This window comes from Gekko japonicus, unplaced genomic scaffold (genome assembly GCF_001447785.1).
Source record: "Gekko japonicus isolate JY-2015 unplaced genomic scaffold, Gekko_japonicus_V1.1 scaffold2896, whole genome shotgun sequence".
Taxonomy (NCBI): domain Eukaryota; kingdom Metazoa; phylum Chordata; class Lepidosauria; order Squamata; family Gekkonidae; genus Gekko; species Gekko japonicus.
Genome location: NW_015160314.1, coordinates 139473 through 158636, shown reverse-complemented (window position 1 = coordinate 158636; position 19164 = coordinate 139473). Strand labels below are relative to the sequence as shown.

General features: G+C 51.6%; 1 protein-coding gene across 1 annotated transcript in view; it reads left to right on the top strand.

Moving 5' to 3' along the window:
- Nucleotides 1–19164, top strand: part of LOC107115157 (exocyst complex component 6B-like) — a gene marked incomplete at its 5' end in the record, with an annotated part of 170698 nt that overhangs the window by 47882 nt on the left and 103652 nt on the right. Inside the window, 2 exons of the mRNA XM_015416785.1 lie at nt 2686–2827; nt 11128–11201. Of these exons, the coding sequence (XP_015272271.1) occupies nt 2686–2827; nt 11128–11201 (216 nt within the window). The remainder of the gene's footprint in view (nt 1–2685; nt 2828–11127; nt 11202–19164) is intronic.

Genomic DNA, 19164 nt, shown 5'->3' with positions numbered 1-19164 from the left:
AAGGAAGGGAACAGAATGCTGTCTTGTTCTCAATACCGAGAATGTTCTTAGTCTGGAGAGTTCTCCCTGGACTCAGAAGCACACAGACATCGACTGTGTCTGGAGAGACTTATCTAGCGAGCCGAATCGCTGCTCCTTAATTTCTTGGATCTGATCCTGTTCTCCCTATGCTGAACGCCGCTTTTGGGACCAAGAATCTCATTGTTATGTAGTGGGTTGCCGCATGGATAAACGACCGACGACGACGTGGTGCATGGCACGCTTTATTTGGTACACAGCAAGAACAAGCACAAACGGCCAGCAGGCCAACTATATACATACCTGGGGACACACCCCTGGTCACCATTGGTGGGTTTGAATCTCCCGCCATGGTTCCCATTGGTTCCCCAGTGGAGGGACTAGGAGCCTAGTCCCTATTGTTCTTCCAGAGCCAAGCTCTGGCTGTTCGCTGGCCCCCAGTGGTGGTCAGCATACACTACATCCATGCACCTGGGCAATCGAGGCCGGACATACAGCCCGATTTCTTTTCCGTGGTACCATTATTGGTAATTGCTTCACCGTGGTCAGGCCTTCTGAAACGCCCCCCTCTTGAGGCCAAGTGTTACCCCCTGCCAGTTCAGCACAGCAAAAGTCACAGCAGCAGCAGCAGCCTTGGATACCCTCAGCTCTGAGGGGCTCATGCCAGTCAAAAGCTGTCATTCCTCAGGATACCATTTCTCGTCCCCACCACACTATCCGTCCCCCTCGCAGGGTTCCTACTACGGCCCCTGTTTCTGCACATTTCTCCAGGGTGAATGGACGAGTGGACCAGTTAGGCAACTTTTTAAAGTGTGGACTTGGCCTCCCTACTGGTTCCAACTTCAGCTCCCCCTTTGGGATTTGTCGTCAGTGTTATCAGCTTAAATGAAACCTCCCTTTGAACCACCACCAGCATGCAGTTTAAAGTTACTGTCCCTCGGAGTGGCATTCTTAGTAGCCCTCAGCGGGGACCCAAAGTGGCTTACGAAAAAAAACCCCAAAATACGATCACATTTCATTGTTGAGGATGAAGCCGGGGAGAGTCAGCCAATCCCTTTCCTCCCTTGGGGCACGGCCAGGCACAACAGGGTGGGGTGACGGAGCAGAGGCCTCCCCCACAGTCCCCTCAGCTTGGGCTCCCTTTCTGTGCTGCTGCTGTGATGGGTCGGTCAGCCTCTTCCTTGCACACTACCTGGAGCTCGACAACTCTGTCCATCGTACAGGTCCAAACAATTTGGAGGAGGAGGCGGCGGCGGCTGGGAAGTGCCTGGGCACCCGAGATGCCAACTGGATTAGCCCGCTGTGAGACACAGGCAAGCCGTCTGGCCAGGGTCAAGTGTAAAGAAAAGAGTTCTTGCTACAGCCCCATTTTAGGATCCTGGAGCAAGCCTTGCCTTTTGGCGTGACTTCTCCCTGATTGCCAGAGCCCTCCACTCTTGTGATATGTGGTGTGCCTCAACGCGGGCCTTGGGAGTGTGTGTTGTAAGGGCTGGCCCCAGTCGTGTTTGACAGGAGTGTCAAAGAATGACAGGTGTAGCATGGATGGGAACATATAATGATTTTTTTAAAAAAAATTCAGATTATTCATATACTTACACTTTTTTGGTTTTATGATTTTTTCCATATTAAGGTTTTATGAATTTTATGTTTTAATAAAAGCCTACTAAGTGGCAAAGCCTCTCCTTCGTAGGTTAGAGTGTCTTTCTAGCTGATGCTCGCAGACAAGAAACAACGTTCTCCCCCCCCCCCCTTTAAGTTGTTTGGATGAAATAGCGATCTATCTGTCTGGTGTTTTCAACAGGCCTTCGGTGCAGTATTGCTGGTACAGCAGAAGACAGGTTTTTCAATAGACGTATTTGCCTACAGTATAGAATTCATGGTTTTAATTGTTTTGGGTAAAAACTCTGCCGTGTCTGGGTCAACAAGGACTTTAGTTTTGTATCAGAAAACACCACCTTCTGTTTGGTGTATGAGGAATCCTTGGGTATTATTATTATTATTATTATTATTATGGGTTAGGTTAAATAAACATTTAAGATATCACGTAGGCCCGCCTTTTCTTGCAACTGACCAATGAATGAAAGACTACTCGGATGATGCTCTGTCATTTGGTGACCAATTATGATTTCTGGATGTTATCTTTTTGCCTGTGTCACTTTGGGTATAAAATTTCCATGTATTTCCTGATATTGCTCAGAAAGCAGTCGATTTTGGGTAGGCTGGCCTAACTGTTTTCAGGTGTTTTAATTGCAATTAAATAACCAATGAGGTATGGCTTGCTCGCTGGAGGCAGAAAGAGCCTGTCTGAGTGGGCAGTTGAGGCAAGAAGCGGGATGGGAGGGAGGCCTCCGTCGAGGGTGAAGGACGACTGGCAGAAGGTGGGTGGGGGGTGGGATGGGGGTGGGATGAAGTCAGGAAGGTTCCCGCCCTCCCCAGGTTGTCGCCCCCCCTTTCGTGGTGGTTTATGCATTTATTTTATTGAACGGTTTCGTGATTTCAAATGTTTTCAATTGTTCAGATGTTTTAACGTTTTTACGCTCACCGCCTCGGGGGCCCTGATTGCGTGGAAAGGTGGCACAGAAACGTTGCGAGCCCTTCAGTCAAGTACCCCTCCTCCTCTTCCTTCCTTATCTCGGGCTCTCACGGCTGTCCTCTTCCCCCCTCCAGGGCAAGGTGGCCCAGACGGCCTGCATGTCCGCCTGCAAACACTTGTCCACCTCCCTGATGCAGCTGCTCTTGGAAGCGGAGGTGCGGCAGCTCTCGCTGGGGGCCTTGCGGCAGTTCAACCTGGACGTCGAGGAATGTGAAGGTGAGGCTCCTGCTGCTCTGCGCTTTGGGCAGGGGGGGGGATAGATGATGAACAGCAGAGTGGCTTTTGTGGCCCCGATCCAGCTGCAGACGCTCCTCCGGCAATGGTGGGCTGCCTCTTTGGTGTCGTGGTTAAGTGTGCGGACTCTAATCTGGGAGAACCGGGTTTGGTTCCCCGCTCCTCCACTTGCACCTGGCTGGATGACCTTGGGTACGCCATAGTTCTGTCAGAGATGTTCTTGAAAGTTTTTGTCAGAGCTCTCTCAGCCCTGCCTACCTCATAGGGTGTGTGTTGTGGGGAGGGGAAGGGAAAGGGAAAGGAGTTTGTAAGCCGCTCTGAGACTCCTTTGGGTAGTGAAGGGCAAGGGTATAAATCCAATTTCCTCCTCCTCCTCCTCCTCCTCCTCCTCCTCCTCTTCTTCCCTAGCTCTTGACCCACACTGTCCTGAGAGGGAACAGCGAGGCTGGAGTCCAGTTATACCTTAAAGACCCGAGAAGTTTTCCGGGTGTGAGCGGTTGAGAGTCAGCACTCCCTTCATCAAAGACCCGTTGCGGGAGCACTGGCTCTCGAAAACTCACGTCCCCGAAGACTTTGTTGGCCTCAACGTGGTTGCAGCGCTCGAATCTCACTGCTTTTCTGCAGACCACTACCGCTGCCCTCTCAGACTTCCGACCGAGAGAGCTGTGGCTCTCAGAATCTTGCAGCCCGGAAAGTCTTGTTGGTCTCTAGGGGGCTACGGGACTCGAACCCAGCTCTTCTCCTGCAGACCGACATGGCTCCCCTCTGAAACGGTCCTGAAAGGGCTTTCTTGACTGGTCCTCCGCCGGCCATCCTGGCGGGCCGGCCTGCATGCTCACCAGCACTCTCGCTCACGGTGGCAGTCAATGCCCGCTGACCTCAACCGGAACGTCTTTCTGTTGGGGGTTGCCACGGGGTGTTCCCTGTAGGCTCTCAGTGGCTGACAACAAAAGGAAAACGTCCCATTCCATTTTGAGGGTGGTTTGATTTGTTAGTCAGCCAACTAAACTGGTAGATCCCCAACAGAGCCATTGATGACCCTGGGGAAAAGGAATAAGAGCACCTCGCCTATACCGACTGCCTTGATCCCTGCAAGGTCTTCCTGCCGTTTGGAGCAGTGTTCCCTCTAAGCTGAGTTAGTGTGAGCCAGCTCACAGTTTTCTTAGCCTCCGGCTCACAGATTTTTGTCTCAGCTCAGGAAGGATGGGGCTCCAGAGCAAACTCATTTATGCAGCAGCCAAATCGCTCGCTCACAACTTTCATGCCAGTAGCTCACCAAGTAGAATTTTTGCTCATCAGCTGAGAGGGAGCATTGGTTTGGAGTGCTGGAGAATATTCCCAAAAGAGGGTGGGTGCTGGTGGGTGTCTTGGGGCTCCTCTTGAGTACATGATGCTGCCTTCTACTGAATCAGACCCCCCTGGGTCCATCAAGGCCCGTATTGCCTGTTCAGACTGGCAGCAGCTCTCCAGGGTCTCAGGGGGAGGTCTTCCACATCCCCTGCCGCCTGATCCTTTTAACAGGAGATGCTGGGAATTGAACCTGGGACTTGCTGCATGCAAAGGTGGGCTGCTGGCATTAAAGTTGTGAGCGAGCCATTTGGCCGCTGCATAAACTAGTTTGCTCTGGAGCCCTCCTTCCTGAGCCAAGACAGGAATGTGTGAGCTGGAGGCTAAAAGACTGTGAGCTAGCTCACACTCACTCAGCTCAGAGGGAACAGTGGCCTGGAGATCTCCTAGAATCGCAGCTGGTCGCCAGACTTACAAAGATCAGTTCCCCTGGAGGAAACGGCTGTTTTCGGAGGTGGGACTCCGTGGCATCGTAGCCTGCCAAGGTTCCTCCCCTCCTCGGCCTCTACCCCCAAATCTCCAGCGATTTCCCAACCCTCCTTGGAAGGGATTTGCCCTGGGGCTTCCCTGCAGACCCATTTGGGCACTGTGCAGCGTACAGTGTCTGACAGAAGCTTTCCTCCAACAAGAATAATTGGGATTCCAGTCAGACCGGAGCTGCCCTCTACAAGATCGAGGGCGGGGCAGAGGGGGAAGCTGGGATCCTGGTGGCAGCAGGTGCCGTGAACTTGAGCCCTCTGGCCTCCCACAGCCGGGGAAATGGAGATGGATGCCATTGCGGATGCTGGTCTCACCTTCCCACCCATCACTGTCGGCCTCCCTAAGAAGGGTGGGGGCAAGGAGAGGTCTTTGTCTGGTGGTTTTACTGATAGCGTGACTAATGCGTCCCCTCTCCAAAGAGAAGCTTATAGTTCTGCTGCAGGTTTTAAAAACGAGACATTGCAGAGAGGGTGGGGCTGCTTCGGTAGCTCTGTCCACAAGTCACAGGGAACAGACATACGGTCCATATGCAGCGTTCCCTTGGTTTTTCTTTATAGGCGAGTTAAGTAATTCTTGTGTTGTGTTCAGTGCATGTACGTTTGATCATAAACCTCACATTTATTGAGGTGCTGGTCTCTGGTTCCACTTGTAAAGTGAACACATGCTGGGACCTTCTTACAAACAGATGCACACAGGTCCATGCTGGATGGGGGCATGCCTTCACTGCGGGTGCGGTCAGACGGCGTGCTGGAAGCAGTTTAAATTGCTCCTGCCCTGATGCGGGTTTTTTTAACCTGGAGAATTGCGATCACACTCACCTCCTTGCTCCGGATCACTGCGCAGCCACATCGCTCCCTGCCGTCCACACGCGGGAGCGTGTGTCAGTGTTGGTTTTTCTCTCTCTCTCTGTTTGGGCATGTGCACAGACAGCCATCTGTAGAACTAAAATTTTCACACGTGCGCAGAACAGTGATTTCCTCTTCAACTCGACTGCTGTAACACTTCCCTTTAAACTTTAAAGGAAAACTTCCCTTTAAACGTTTACCTCGAAAATGGCCTCCATGAGATCCCGAACTCATCTAAACACTAAAACTAGGCACCGTTTAAACATTGTTTTTAATAATGTGGTGGCGGACCTCCGCCTATGCGCACACCGCCAACGCTTTTAAAAAAATGGTGGGCGAAAAGCAGGAGCCTCGGGCAGCTTTCGAGCGGGGAGGGGGTTAAAACCGGAAGTGGCTCGACACCGGAGGCGCGATCACACAGGGGGAAAATGCGGCTGGAACCGGAGAATAAAGAAAACACCACTTGGGGACCTGGTATCAAAATGCTCCAGGTTAAAGCGGTTTTGAGCCGAAAAGCGATGGCTGGGGACGGGAGGCAGATGTTGACCGTGTGATCGCGCAGATAAAATCCGTTTCTGAGGCGGGCCGAAAGCGGACTAAACAGCCCATCTGAACGCACCCTATGAGACATCAGCCAGACTCTTGTGTCCAGGGATGTGCCTGTCTTGTTGGAGCTGCCCAGTTGCTACCAGACGCCCTTTCCACAGTCCTTTTAAAGAGTGAAATCATATATTAGGACAGTTATTCCTGTTGCGTGATCCCTAGCCACTTCCCCATGGGCATTTATGTTCAATGGTTGTGTTCAGTGTTCCCTCTAAGCTGAGTTAGTGTGAGCTAGCTCACAGCTTTTTTAGCCTCCGGCTCACAGATTTTTGTCTTCGCTCAGGAAGGAGGGCTCCAGGGCAAACGGATTTATGGAGCAGCCAAATCGCTCGCTCACAACTTTAATGCCAGGAGCTCACCAAGTAGAATTCTTGCTTACAGGACTCCACAGCTTGGAGGGAGCCTTGGTTGTGTTCCGTGTGTCAGTCCTTAGTGGGCACGGAATCCACCCCGGGCTCAGCTGTTTCTTTCCCACCGTGCTCCCCTGCCGATCTGCACCAGGCCTCGGCGCCCACCAGTCTCCCTGATACACCCACCTGCCTCTCTTGCTTGTCAGGATGGGTGCATCCTGAAAGGGGCCTTCTCCTCCCCATTTGGGCTCCGGGCCCCACAGCACTTTGTGGGGAGGGACGTGAGCGTGAGACTGGCTGTGCTCAGTTTGCCCAGGTGTGGCTTGTCTGGGGTGGTGGCGTCTCTTCCTTGATGCCTCTGGATTTGAGTGGTAATCTTTGTCTGAACGCAGCCATCGCACTAATGGGCTTGCAGGGCCTGCTGGGCCTGTCCCAGGTAGCGGCTCACAGCATCTCCATCAATGACCCCTTTCTTTCACTTCCCCTTCCACACAGATTTGCTTAAAAGCCCTTTGTTTCTCTTCCCAGCGCGATTACCTGGTAGCTGCTGTGTGAAGCGCAGAGAGGTGATTGGCTTGCAGAGCCCTTAGCAGGGATTTGGGGAGATGCGCGCAGAGTCCACATGTCACTTTGGAAGGTCAGAGGAGGAGATCACGCCACTTGCATCTGCCGGGCTCACTGGGGTTTGGGGAGGGGCTGTGGCTGACTGGAAGAGCACCTTCCTCGGCACGCAGAAGGTCCCAGTTTCAGTCCCCGGCAGCATCCCCAGTTGAAAGGCCCAGGTAACGGGTGCTGTGAAAGACCTCAGCCTGAGACCCTGGAGACCAGTAGCCAAGCAGACAAGGCTGACCCTGATGGACCAGGTGCTCAGTTCAGTACGAGGCAGCTTCGTGTGTGGGGAGTCTCCCACCTCTATTCACAAAGGGGCTGTGGCTGGGTGGTACAGCCTCTGTCGTGTGGCATGTGGAGGGGCCCCTGTTCAATCCCTGGCAGCACCCCTGCTTGAAAGGATCTGGCAGTCAGCAATGTGAAGGGCCCTTAGGGAGGGACTCGCTGCTCCTGCCCGTACATCTAGGGCAGGGGTGTCAAACATGCGGGCCGGGGGCCGGGTCAGGCCCCCAGAGGGTTTCTCTCATGGCCGCAGTGGAACTGGCTGCCTTCTGCTTCTTCAGTTCTGCTGCTGCTGCGTCATTGTAGGTTTGCAGCTTACAGGTACACACCTGAACAGCACACTCAAGACTGCAGCAGCACAGACATTTTGATGCAATCATTCAGAGCAAGAGGTGTCAGTGAGCAGACAAAACAAAATATTGCAAGTGCGCTGATGTTTTGAGCATGTTTTTATTTTAAGTTAAAAAAAAAAACACCCTTTGTGTTTGTGTCCTTTATAAAGTTTATCTCTCCGCTGCCTGGCATTACATTTTATGACACACGTGGCCCGGCCCAACAAGGTCTCATTCATGTCAGATCTGGCCCTCGTACCAAATGAGTTCGACACCCCTGGTCTAGGGAGACGTCCCTTGCCAGACTGAGAAGCTGAGCGGGAAGCCTGGCAAGCCATCGGCTGCCCCCTCTCCTAGGAGAGTCCGGCTCTCTGGCTTGTGGGGTGATAGGAAAGGGCTGGCTGGTCCGGTGCATGGCGGTGTTCTCTCCAGAAGGCTGGAGCCGAGGGAGATCTTGAAGGTTCAACTCCGGCAGTCGTGCAGAGGGACGTGGGGGCAGAGGGGCTCATGTGTGGGTCTCTCTCTCTCTCTCCCTCTCTCCCTCTCTGCATGAGTCCTGCTGTTCCTTTTCAGCCCCTGAAAAGGAGAGCCTTCATCAGCCCATGCGGGTCTTTCTCCCCCCCCTTCCTCGACCTCTTTATTTCTTCCTGGCTCCTTCACCCTGTGTTTAGGAAACGGTTTTGGGAAAAGAGGTTAGAGTCCTGCCGTAACCCGCCCTGGGTGGGTGGCCCCAGCCTGTAGGCCTCGCAGAGACATTACTTCTTTGGCCTGAACACAAGTCCTCCAACCCTCGAGCCTGCCCCGGGGCCTTTGTGCCGAGACCAGCTCCATTCTCTAGCGATTTTCTGCTCAAGGGGGCCGTGCCGTAGGTGGCTTGTTCTGTCTCACATTGGTTGCGGCCGGGCCGGGCCGTTTCCCGGGCAGCGCTACGTTGGGCCTCTCTGTGCTAATTGCCCTGACACCTGGCTGAAGCGCCGAACAGAAGAACTGGCTGTGCCCTCCTCGGCTGGGGGGGTGGCTTGGATTCAACCGCAGGCTTCGCCTCGGCCAGTAAATGGCAGCAGATTGTAAGCTGGCGCTCAAAATACGACCTCTGGCTGCCGAGAGGTGCACCCATCGTGTTCCAGAAAAGTGGCCCCTTAAGCACGCACTGTCTTGAGGCGTGACGCGCCATGTGCCGAGCAGGGGGTTCACTTTGATTCCTGCCTCCAGCAGTTCATGGCTGCAGCGGGAAGGCCCAACTGTAGGAGGAAGGATCGTCTGGGATTGGCCAATGCTTGAGCGATCTTGTCCGAGAGAGACGGGGGGGGGGAGGCCAGGTGAGAAATGAGCCAGCACCTGCAGCCATAGAGGAAGCCAAGACGCGTGGTCCAGGTGGCCGCCCGGGTGCAGGGGCGAGGGGGAATGAGGAGCATGATGGCACAGCTCTGCGTCTGCAAGGCTTGAGAGGCAAGCAGACTCGGGATCGAGTGCAGGCCTGGCAGGAACCGGCTGCCGGCCTCAGTGGCGGAGCCAAGCAGAGTAGCAGGGTGGACGTGTGTCCTGCTGGCCCCTGCCAGCTAAGGTGCCCAGCAAAGGCCAGGTTCCCCCCATACTTGTGAAGATCAGGGGTGGATGAAGGCTCACTGGTGCCCGAAGCACCGACCCAGTCTTGGTGCCCCCCCTCCTTTCCACACTGACCCCCAGTCCATCTTAGTTGCTGAGGGGCCACGACCATCCGAGGGAAAACCATAGAGTTTTCCCTCGGATGACTGTGGTCCCGCCCCCAGCATGCCCGGCGTGGTCGCGTCACTTTCGGGGTGACGCGCATGTCGTGGTGGGGTTCCCCCCGGGGGGATTGGGGAAGCCTAGTCTGACCAGATAGACAATGCAGGTTGCAGTAATGCAAAAATTTATTCATAGGATAACACAAAAATTTATTCATAGGATAACACAAAAATTTATTCATAGGATAACTGTACAAACTAAGCCAAGCTTGGGCTACATAAAGTTCTAAAAAAAATGCAGTACAACATCTACTGTAATATTTCACAAGCTAAATGTGTCCAAGTTCCAATATTCATGACCTGAAAAGCATTTCTCTACATTTCATTTACGCAAAATCACTGAGAACGTCCTCGAAATTAATACCTCTCAGAAGGTCTGCTTCAATGGTTAACATACACAGTGAGTTGAGTCTTTCCTGAAGCATAACTGATCTATTTGGGGTTTTTTTTTACACGTTTCAGTTGTGAGAAAGACCTCTCTGTTGTGCAGGTGGTGACCATTAATGTTAAAAATATTCTTAAGACAATTTCAGCATTTGGAAAGGCACTCTCTAGTTTGTCTTAAAAGGGGGCAGAGAGGATCAATTGAAATGACTGTCATGACAACTGAATTTGGCTCCGTCGTTTTACTTTTAAACACAGCCTATGACACTGCACCTCGCCAATAAAAAATAGAAGATCACCCTAGGGTGCACCATGATCAGTGTGCACTAGTTTTATCAAAAAATATTTTTACAAATCTTCATTCTTTTCTTTTCTTTTCACCCTTTGCCCAACTTTGTGGTGCCCCCTTTGGCCCTGGTGCCCTAAGCACGTGCTTAGTCCGTTTCATGGTTAATCCGCCACTGGTGAAGAGCTGATGTTGAGAACCAGAGGCCGTGGTGGCCGGAAAGAGAGCCCATGCAGGACACCGGCGTGGCTGAATTCTGAGTTGTGTTTCGGAGGGTGGCCGTGCCGGTCTGCAGTAGAGGAGCTGTTTTCAAGTCCAGGAGCACCTCGGGGACCCAAAAGATTTTCGGGGCGTCAGCTTTCGGGAGTGAAACCTTCCTTTGTCGGATACCAGATCTGACAAGAGGAGCTTTGACTCTGGGGAGCTCCTACCCCCCCCCAAAAAAAATCTTGTGGCTCTCTAAACTGCTGCCGGACTTGAGTCTCGCTCTTCCAAACGGTGTGTATCCAGCGCATGTATCTGGTACGTTCTTCGGCAGACGTGCAAGGATCACGGCAGCAAATTCCTTCAGTCCCCCAAAACGTAAATGGCTTTCAAAACTGAAAAGGGTTTCCCAGCTGAAGATGTGATTGTGTAGAGAGGGAACGTTTGTCCGTCGCCCCCCCTCCCTCCAGTCCCCCCCCCCCAAATGCCTTTTTTCTTTGTAGATTGTTTGTCCATTCACAAAACAAATACTCCAGAGCCCAGTGAGGCTCATGGGAATAAAGTTCAGGTCGAATTAGTAGAGTCCCCCTGCTGTCAGGATGGTGGGATTAATGGCGTTTTGATGACACGAATTTTGAAGGCCGAACAAAAAGCTTGACGGGAGGGGGACCTGACTCCTTAGAAGCCCGGTCCTCCTCTCCCTCGGCCCCTGTTGTCTCCGCTGTCATCCGTCTGCCAATCTCCCTGTCCATGGTGAGTTAAAAGCCCTTTTTATCCTCTCCTCTTTCCCACAGAGTTTGCCAGATCCGGCCCAGTGCCTGGGTTCCAAGGGGACACGCTGCAGTTGGCCTTCATCGACTTGAGACAAGTACGTCTTTGTGTTCTTGTTTTTTGTTTTTCTTTTAAGATGTGTGACTGAAGACCATCAGGTCTTAAGGAGCGGGGAGAGGAGGCGGGGCTGGTTTGGCGGGCCAGGCCGGAGACCTCTCTTCCTCTTCACCATCACACACACACACACCCGCTGCTCTGCCCAGCTCCTTTACTTTTTGCACCCACTTTTTTGTGTCGCTCTCTGGGCCCCTTGGGCTCCTGGAAGTCTAAGGATGGTTGGTGGCCTCAAGGCAGGATACTAGAGATGACCCCAGGCCTCGGAGTGGTGGACTCCTAATTGGCCCCTACCAAACCCCCAGAAAGCTCCTTCCGGCCTGATTCACACAACTGCTGAGCAGGTGTCCCTAGCAGAAGAGGTACTGAAGCAGAGAGGAGGGCACACGCCAGCATGACTTTTTGTTGGTGTATAATGCCCATTGAAGGGATTTGCATTCTGTGCTGTGTAAGGAAGTTGCACGAGTGTGTGTTTGTGTAGTTGTGTCTGGCGAGGGCGAGCATTCTTTCTCCCAGACTGCTTCCAGTCCCCAGCTGATAAAACTTCCATTCATGACGGTGGTTGCAAAAGGCTCCACCCACTGATGGAAACTCATCGGATGGTGTCATGACTCAGGTGGGGTGTCACCTGATGCTGCCACCACTCTGGATTTAGGATCCCTTGAGAAGGCCCAGAGCACCCTCCCAAGACCTTCAGACCTCCCTTATTTGGACGAATAATAGGCATGAGAACCAGGCAGAATGAAACAAGGAAAAGGTTTATTTTATAGGAGGTCAAACAACAAGGTGCAGAATAATAACAGTAAGTGGGTGAAAAGAAAAGGAATCAAATGCCCTAACGCGTCTAAATAGATACTGTCGCTACCTCACTATTCCAAGTGGCACCAGACTACTCACCCTTCCCTCAGGATGAGGGTTTCTTCCCGCAGCAGCCTTCCTTCTGGCTCTGCCCTCTGGAAGGAAGAACAGCTTCTGCTCTGGCATCAGCCCTTTTGTTCCCCAGCCCTCTTCTTCCCTATTGGTCCATTTTGGCTCCATAACCTCCCAGGGGCTTCTGGGAGTTGTAGGCCCAGCCTCACCTACTGCTAGCCAGGCTCCCTGGGCCTAGTAGGCCTCTGCTGGCACAGCCCAGATCATGACAGATGGTCTAGTTGATTGTGGTGGAGGGAGCAGAGTGTCTCCGGGGCTTGGTGGGCTCTCTGAGGGAGGGAGGGAGGGAGGAGGCTGTTTGTTATGGGGAGAACTTGGGACTGGGGATGATGATAGCCAGCCTGGGTGGGGTGGGGTGTGTGTGTCTTATTTCTGTCATCTCGTGACGGTGAAGATGTATAAGGTTGGACGGAAGGTCTGAGTGAAGCGCTGCAACGGTTGTTGGCCCATCGAGAGCCCCCTGCTTTATCTCAGCTGCTATGACGATGCAGCGCTGATCTGTTTCTAAGGCTGAGGTGGGCCGACATTCTTTTTAAAAAATTAATATTTTATTAACTTTTACAGCAAAAATTAAGTTAACAATCACAGTAAAATATAGCTTGTAGGAAACTGGACAATGTAACCATAACAAGCATCTAAGACACTTATGTACAGTATACTTATTTAAAAGACTCTTTTAGAGTTACAAGTAAAAAACAAATCAGTTGCCGTAAATGAAGGACATCTATTACATCTGGCATTTCTTTTTGAGAAACAAGATATGATAAAATTGGGAACCATATAATAGTATCTGCTGGTTTCACTCCATAATTTGTTATGCCAAAAAATGTAGTGTCGGTCTATGCTCCAGTTTCCACTTTGATGCAATAGCTGTTTTTGCTACAAATAATAGTAATAGTGCCGTCCTTTTTTGTGTGTGCTGGATAAATTTTTCACATTTCTTAGATTCAAAAGAAGTGATTCTGGACTCCTATTAATTATTTGTCCGGTAATTACTGTATTTTTCGGACCATAAGACGCACCTGACCATAAGACGCACCTAGTTTTTAGAGGAGGAAAACAGGGGAAAAAATATTCTGAACCCTGGGGCTCAGTATTCGGTCCATAAGACGCACACACTTTTCCCCTCACTTTTTTTGGAAGAAAAAGTGAGTCTTATGGTCCAAAAAATACGGTAGTTTTATTTGTTCTACTGTTTCTTCCCAAAATACTTTAATTTGGGGGGCAGCCCATCCAGCAGTGCAAATAAGTCCCAGTCTCCTTGCACTTTTCCCAACAGTGGGGATGAGAATTATGTGAAATATACGATACTTGCGAGGGGGTTAGATACCAGTGTGTCATAATTTTGAAAATTTGCCATCTACGTGATAATATAGACGCGTTATTTTCATAGCTGTTCCGTATTTTGGACCATATATCTTTAGTAAGCTCTGTTGCGCATATGAGGTGGGCCTGCGTTCTGAGTGGCACTCTCTGGATCATCGTGGGGTGCTTCTGAAACCTGCCCCAACTCCCTTGTCGGGGTCTGCTACACTCTCCTGCTCCCCTGTCCTGTTTGGTGTCAAAGCAGCTTCCGGTCACTCCCAATCCTAACCCAGCTAATAAACCCATAAACAGCACCCAGGTGCTTTCTCAGCAACACACCCATCCCTTCCCACTTTCCAGAAGCAGCACTGAGTTGATTTCAGTGATGGCAGAGGCTGCAAGCGGTCAGTAAGGCAATCTTGACAAATAATTGTGCTGGACTGTTTGTTTGCTTGCTTGCTTGCTTGTTTGTTTATTTAGTGTCCCGCCCGAAGGGCTCAGCATTTCAAAAGCACTCTGCTGGCTGCCGTCTTGACAAATAATTGTGCTGGACTGTTTGCTTCCTTGCTTGTTTGTTTATTTAGTGTCCCACCGGAAGGGCTCAGCATTTCAAAAGCACTCCGCTGGCTGCCGAGAACATACCGAATTCGCTTCAAGGTGCTGGTTCTTGCCATTAAAGCTACCTCTGGGTAGTGAAGGGCGGGGTACAAATCCAATCTCCTCCTCCTCCTCCCTTTATGGTCCCGTTCTGGCATACCTAAGGCCCCGCCTTTCCCCACATGTTCCCCAGAGAGCACTGAGGCCAGGGTCCTAAAATTGATTGGCCCTCCTGAGCCCCAAAGACGCCAGGCTGGCTATAACCAGGGCCAGGTCCTTTTCGGTGGCGGCTCCGTACTGGTGGAATGAGCTTCCAGAAGAGATCAGGGCCCTGCCGGACCTTCTACAGTTCCACAGGACAGTTCCACAGGGCCTGCAAGATGGAACTCTTCCACCAGTCCGTCAGTCAAGGAGCTGCATCAAACACCTGAAAAGTGAGCCCTGCCCCTTGCTTTTACCACCTACAGCCTGTGCTCACTGCATAAATAAATCGATCAAGGTGAGGTGGCCTGAACATACCATCATGACTGTTATTGACACCATAAGTAATACTATTTGTATTAGACCTACTGTTCTAGCACTTTATGATAGTGATGATAATTGGGTTGTTTTATGATTGTTTTATGACTGGTTCTAATTGTTTATTTATGTGCTGAATTTTTATATAAGCTGCCCTGAGCCTGCTTCGGCCGGGAGGGTGGGGTATAAATTGAATTAAATAAATAAATACATACATACAATAAGAGACTTAAAACAAAGTATGGCTGCGGTCACACGGAGCATTAGGCACGCTAGAGGGACGGAAGATAGGCAGATTTGCCAGGCGCAATCTCAGGTGTTTTTTTTTTCCAACTGTCCATGGGATGCACACAAGCACCCAACAGGGCATGCACACACTTTGGTGTCCGGAAAACAAAACACCCGCTTGCCGCGCCGCCTCTTTGCCACGGCGCAGGATTGTGGTGTGCTCAGCGCCTCCCCCCTACCACAGGACCTCCACGGTACGTCTGCTGGCACAACCGTGCGTTATTTTGCCCCGGGGCAAACAGCCATGCTTTCCCCCCGCATTTTCCTGCCCATGTGACCCAGGCTTATATGTATTAAAATGGTGGCCACAGCCCAAGGAGAGAATTAGCTGGTTGTGAAAGATTCCCTGGCCTGTTGGTAACAGGCAGGGGTCATTTCATAGAAAAAGAGGTGCAGGAGCTCATTAGCATAACTCATTAGCATGACTTATTTGCATATGCCACACCCCCTGACATCCCCGGAAGTGTGTCAGAAGGCAACACCCACCGCTCAGGCTCCACTGGGCTGTTTTGGATTGCTAGCTATTGGGGGGGGGGAACATGCAGATCTGCCCTCGCAGAGGAGGGAGAGCTTGTACCTGAATAAAACTTGGTCTTAAAGGTGCCACTGGACTGTTTTGGACCTGTTGGCTCTGCAACTTACCTGGCTGCTTCTTGCTCTGACTGAGGGCTGCTGGGAGCAAGGGGTGGAGCTTGTTGCATGTGCCTGCCCCCTGGGCTCTTTACTGCCGGAGCTCCGCTCCTGTGCGCTCCTGCAGGAAATGACCCCTGGTAACAGGTGAATAATCGTCAGCTGCTAATAGATGGGTGACAAGAACCTCAGGGAGGCCATGCATGGACGCCCACCGCCTCAGCCAAAGGCCTGGTGGCAGAGCGCCATCTTACAGGCCCTGCAGAATTGAAGAAGAAGATCCCACAGGGCCCTGATCTCAACAGGGAGCGTGTTCCACCCGGCAGGGGCCAGAGCAGAAAAAGACCTGGCCCTGGTCGAGGCAAGATGGACATCTTTCAGGCCAGGGAACACCAGGAGGTGCCAGTCCATAGAGCGTAAAGCTCTTCTCTGCTTATATCGGCTGCTTTAACAGAGGAAGGAGCTGCGGTGGCTCAAGGGGTGAAGACGCTGAACTGCAGGCTGTGGAAGGTCAGTCGTTCAGCAGTTCGAGACCCGGGTGCTGCAAGACGGAGTGAGCTCCCGTCTCTAGTTCCAGCTCCTGCCAACCTAGCAGTTCGGAAGCAAGAAATTGCAAGTAGATAAATAGGGACCACTTCAGTGGGAAGGTGACAGCGTTCCGTGCGCCTTGGTGTTTAGTCATGCTGGCCACATGACCACGGAAACGTCTTCGGACAGCGCTGGCTCTTTGGCTTTGAAACAGAGATGAGCACCGCAACCCTAGAGTCGGATTCGACTGGCTTTCGAGCAAGGGAACCTTTACCTTTCACAGAGGAGACCCGGGGAAGTAGAATAGGAATCTGAGATAATTTTGACTACTTTCCCGCTCCCCTTCTGCTGGAGTGATTCACACCAACCCCTTCCTTTCACAGGGCAAAAAACAAGTCTATTGTCTCTCCTCCTGAAGGCCTCAGTCAGTGCTTAGTGGTTTGGTGGATGAGGCAAGGAATGTAAGGAGCGGTTGGCTGTTTACAGCAAGGGACAGCAGCAGAACTCTGTTTTAAAACAGCTACGCTTTCACACACCCACAGTTTTACTGAACTGACAGGGTGTTTCTGTCAGAGAGAGAGAGAATAATCTTATTTGGAACTCTTCCTAAAACCCAAGAACCTCAGCCTGTTGAAACAGGGTTAGCATGTCTCTTGGGATATTTTCCTCACAAGTCCCTCAGGTTTCCTCACAAGTCCCTAACCCACCATTTCCCTAAAGTAATCCAGGGTATGTGAAGAGAAGAAGAAGAACAAGAAGAGATTGGATTGATACCCCGCCCTTCACTACCCGAAGGAGTCTCAGAGCGGCTCACAAACTCCTTTCCCTTCCCCTCCCCACAACAGACACCCGGTGAGGCAGGTGGGGCTGAGAGAGCTCTTGACAGAAATTGCTCTTTTTCAAGAACAGCTCTTGTCAGAACTACGGCTTGCCCAAGGTCATCCAGCAGGTGCAAGTGGAGGAGTGGGGAATCAAACCCGGCTCTCCCAGATTAGAGATCACGCACTTAACCACTACACCCCACTGGCTCTCTCCCTGCCTTTTTATTCGCCTCTGAGCCCTATGTACCTCCATTAGTGATGTCTGAGATCCTTTTCTTCACCTGGTGAAGCCTTCCCTACGCAACTCTTCTCCTGATAGTTCACCCACACACACCCCAGTCTCCCTGTCACTTCCTCCAAATCCCTCTCTGAGGCTGGGGTGCCCGGAGGGTGGAACTAGAGGCTGTTCAGCCAGGTAACGTAAAGGTAAAGGTTCCCCTTCCACGAAAGCCAGTCATATCCGACTCTAGGGATGCGGTGCTCATCTCCGTTTCCAAGCCGAAGAGCCAGCGCTGTCCAAAGACATTTCCGTGGTCATGTGGCCGGCATGATTAAATGTCGAGGCGCACGGAATGCTGTCACCTTCCCACCGAAGCAGTACCTGTTTATCTACTTGCAACTTCTTGCTTTCGAATTGCTAGGTTGGCAGGAGCTGGGGCCAGAGACAGGGCTCACTCCGTCATGCGGCACTCGGGCCTCGAACTGCTGAACTACCGACCTTCAGGCTGCAGCTCAGCGTCTTAACCACTTGAGCCACAGCAGCCCCTCTGTCCAGCCGGATAGCTGAAGCCAAATACTTCTCTGTCCTGAGCGGCCCTCTTGCCTGGCTTCCCACTCATTCTCAAAATGGCCCCAGCTGCTGGGGAGGAAGGAGAAGAGCCCCGTTGTCACCTAGAACACAGCAGCTGGCATAAGGATACGGTGGCCTTGTCCAGTGGCCCATCTCGCATTGACGGTGGCCAGGCAGATGCCACAGAGAAGATCACCAGTCAGGCATCAGAGAGGCTCCCGTCCCGTCCCACCAGAGCCCGAGGGTCTTCACTACGTGGCCTGTGAATGTGGGGTCTTCTTCTGGCTACTGTCACTAATGCCCATCAGTAGGCCTTGACTGGACCATGCATTTATCTCATCCTTTATCTCATTCCCTCGCAGTGGAGGCAAATTCCAGAGGGGCAGCCAGGAGTCCCATTGCACCCAGAAGCCTCCCACTTTTCATTCCAGTAGCGGATTTCCTTGCCAGGAGCCTCTTGGAACCCTGGGAATCCAAGAAAGGGGGCTTTAGCCGACAGCAGCATCTGCTGAAAGAGGAACATGCTCGCTTTTAAGTCACACACAGATTTGTGTTAGTAACAGGGACTGGTTATAGCCGCCATCCTTCACTGACACTGACAGTTTCTCTGGGTTGCTCCAGTCTCTGTGTCTAGAGTGCCGGCCCTCAGAAGACTATAAGAACAGAAGAGAAGCCAATGCTGGATCAGGCCAATGGCCCATCCAGTCCAACACTCTGTCACACAGTGGCCAAAAATACCAGGGGACATCAGGAGGTCCACCAGTGGGGCCAGGACACCAGAAGCCCCCCCACTGTTGCCCCCCCCAAGCACCAGGAATACAGAGCATCACCTGCCCCAGCCTGTGAGTTCCTATCTATACCTAACTATATACCTATCTATACCACTCTATCCAGTCAGTAAAAACGAGACCTGGAGCTGACTGTGGTTCAGATCATGAGCTACTCATTGCAAAAACAAGACCTGGAGCTGACTGTGGTTCAGATCATGAGCTACTCATTGCAGACTTAAACTGAAGAAAATTGGGAAAACCACGAGGCCATTCAGGTTTGACCTAGATCGCATCCCTGATGAATATACAGAAGAGGTGAAGAATAGATTCAAGGGTCTGGATTTGATAGCTAGAGTGCCTGAAGAACTATGGACGGAGGTTCGTGACATTGTACAGGAGGCAGCAATCGCCACCATCCCAAAGAAAAATAAATGCAAGAAAGCAAAGTGGCTTTCTGATGAGGCTTTACAAATAGCACAGGAAAGAAGGAAAGTGAAAGGCAAAGGCGAAAAGGAAAGATTTACCCAACTGAATGCAGATTTCCAGAGAACAGCAAGGAGAGATAAGGAGGCCTTCCTGAATGAACAGTGCAAAGTAATAGAAGAAAACAATAGAATGGGAAGGACTAGAGATCTCTTCAAGAAAATTGGAGAAATCAAGGGAGCGTTCCAGGCAAAGCTGGCCATGATAAAGGACAAAAACGGTAGGGACCTAACAGAAGCAGAAGAGATTAGGAAAAGATGGTAAGAATACACAGAAGAACTATAC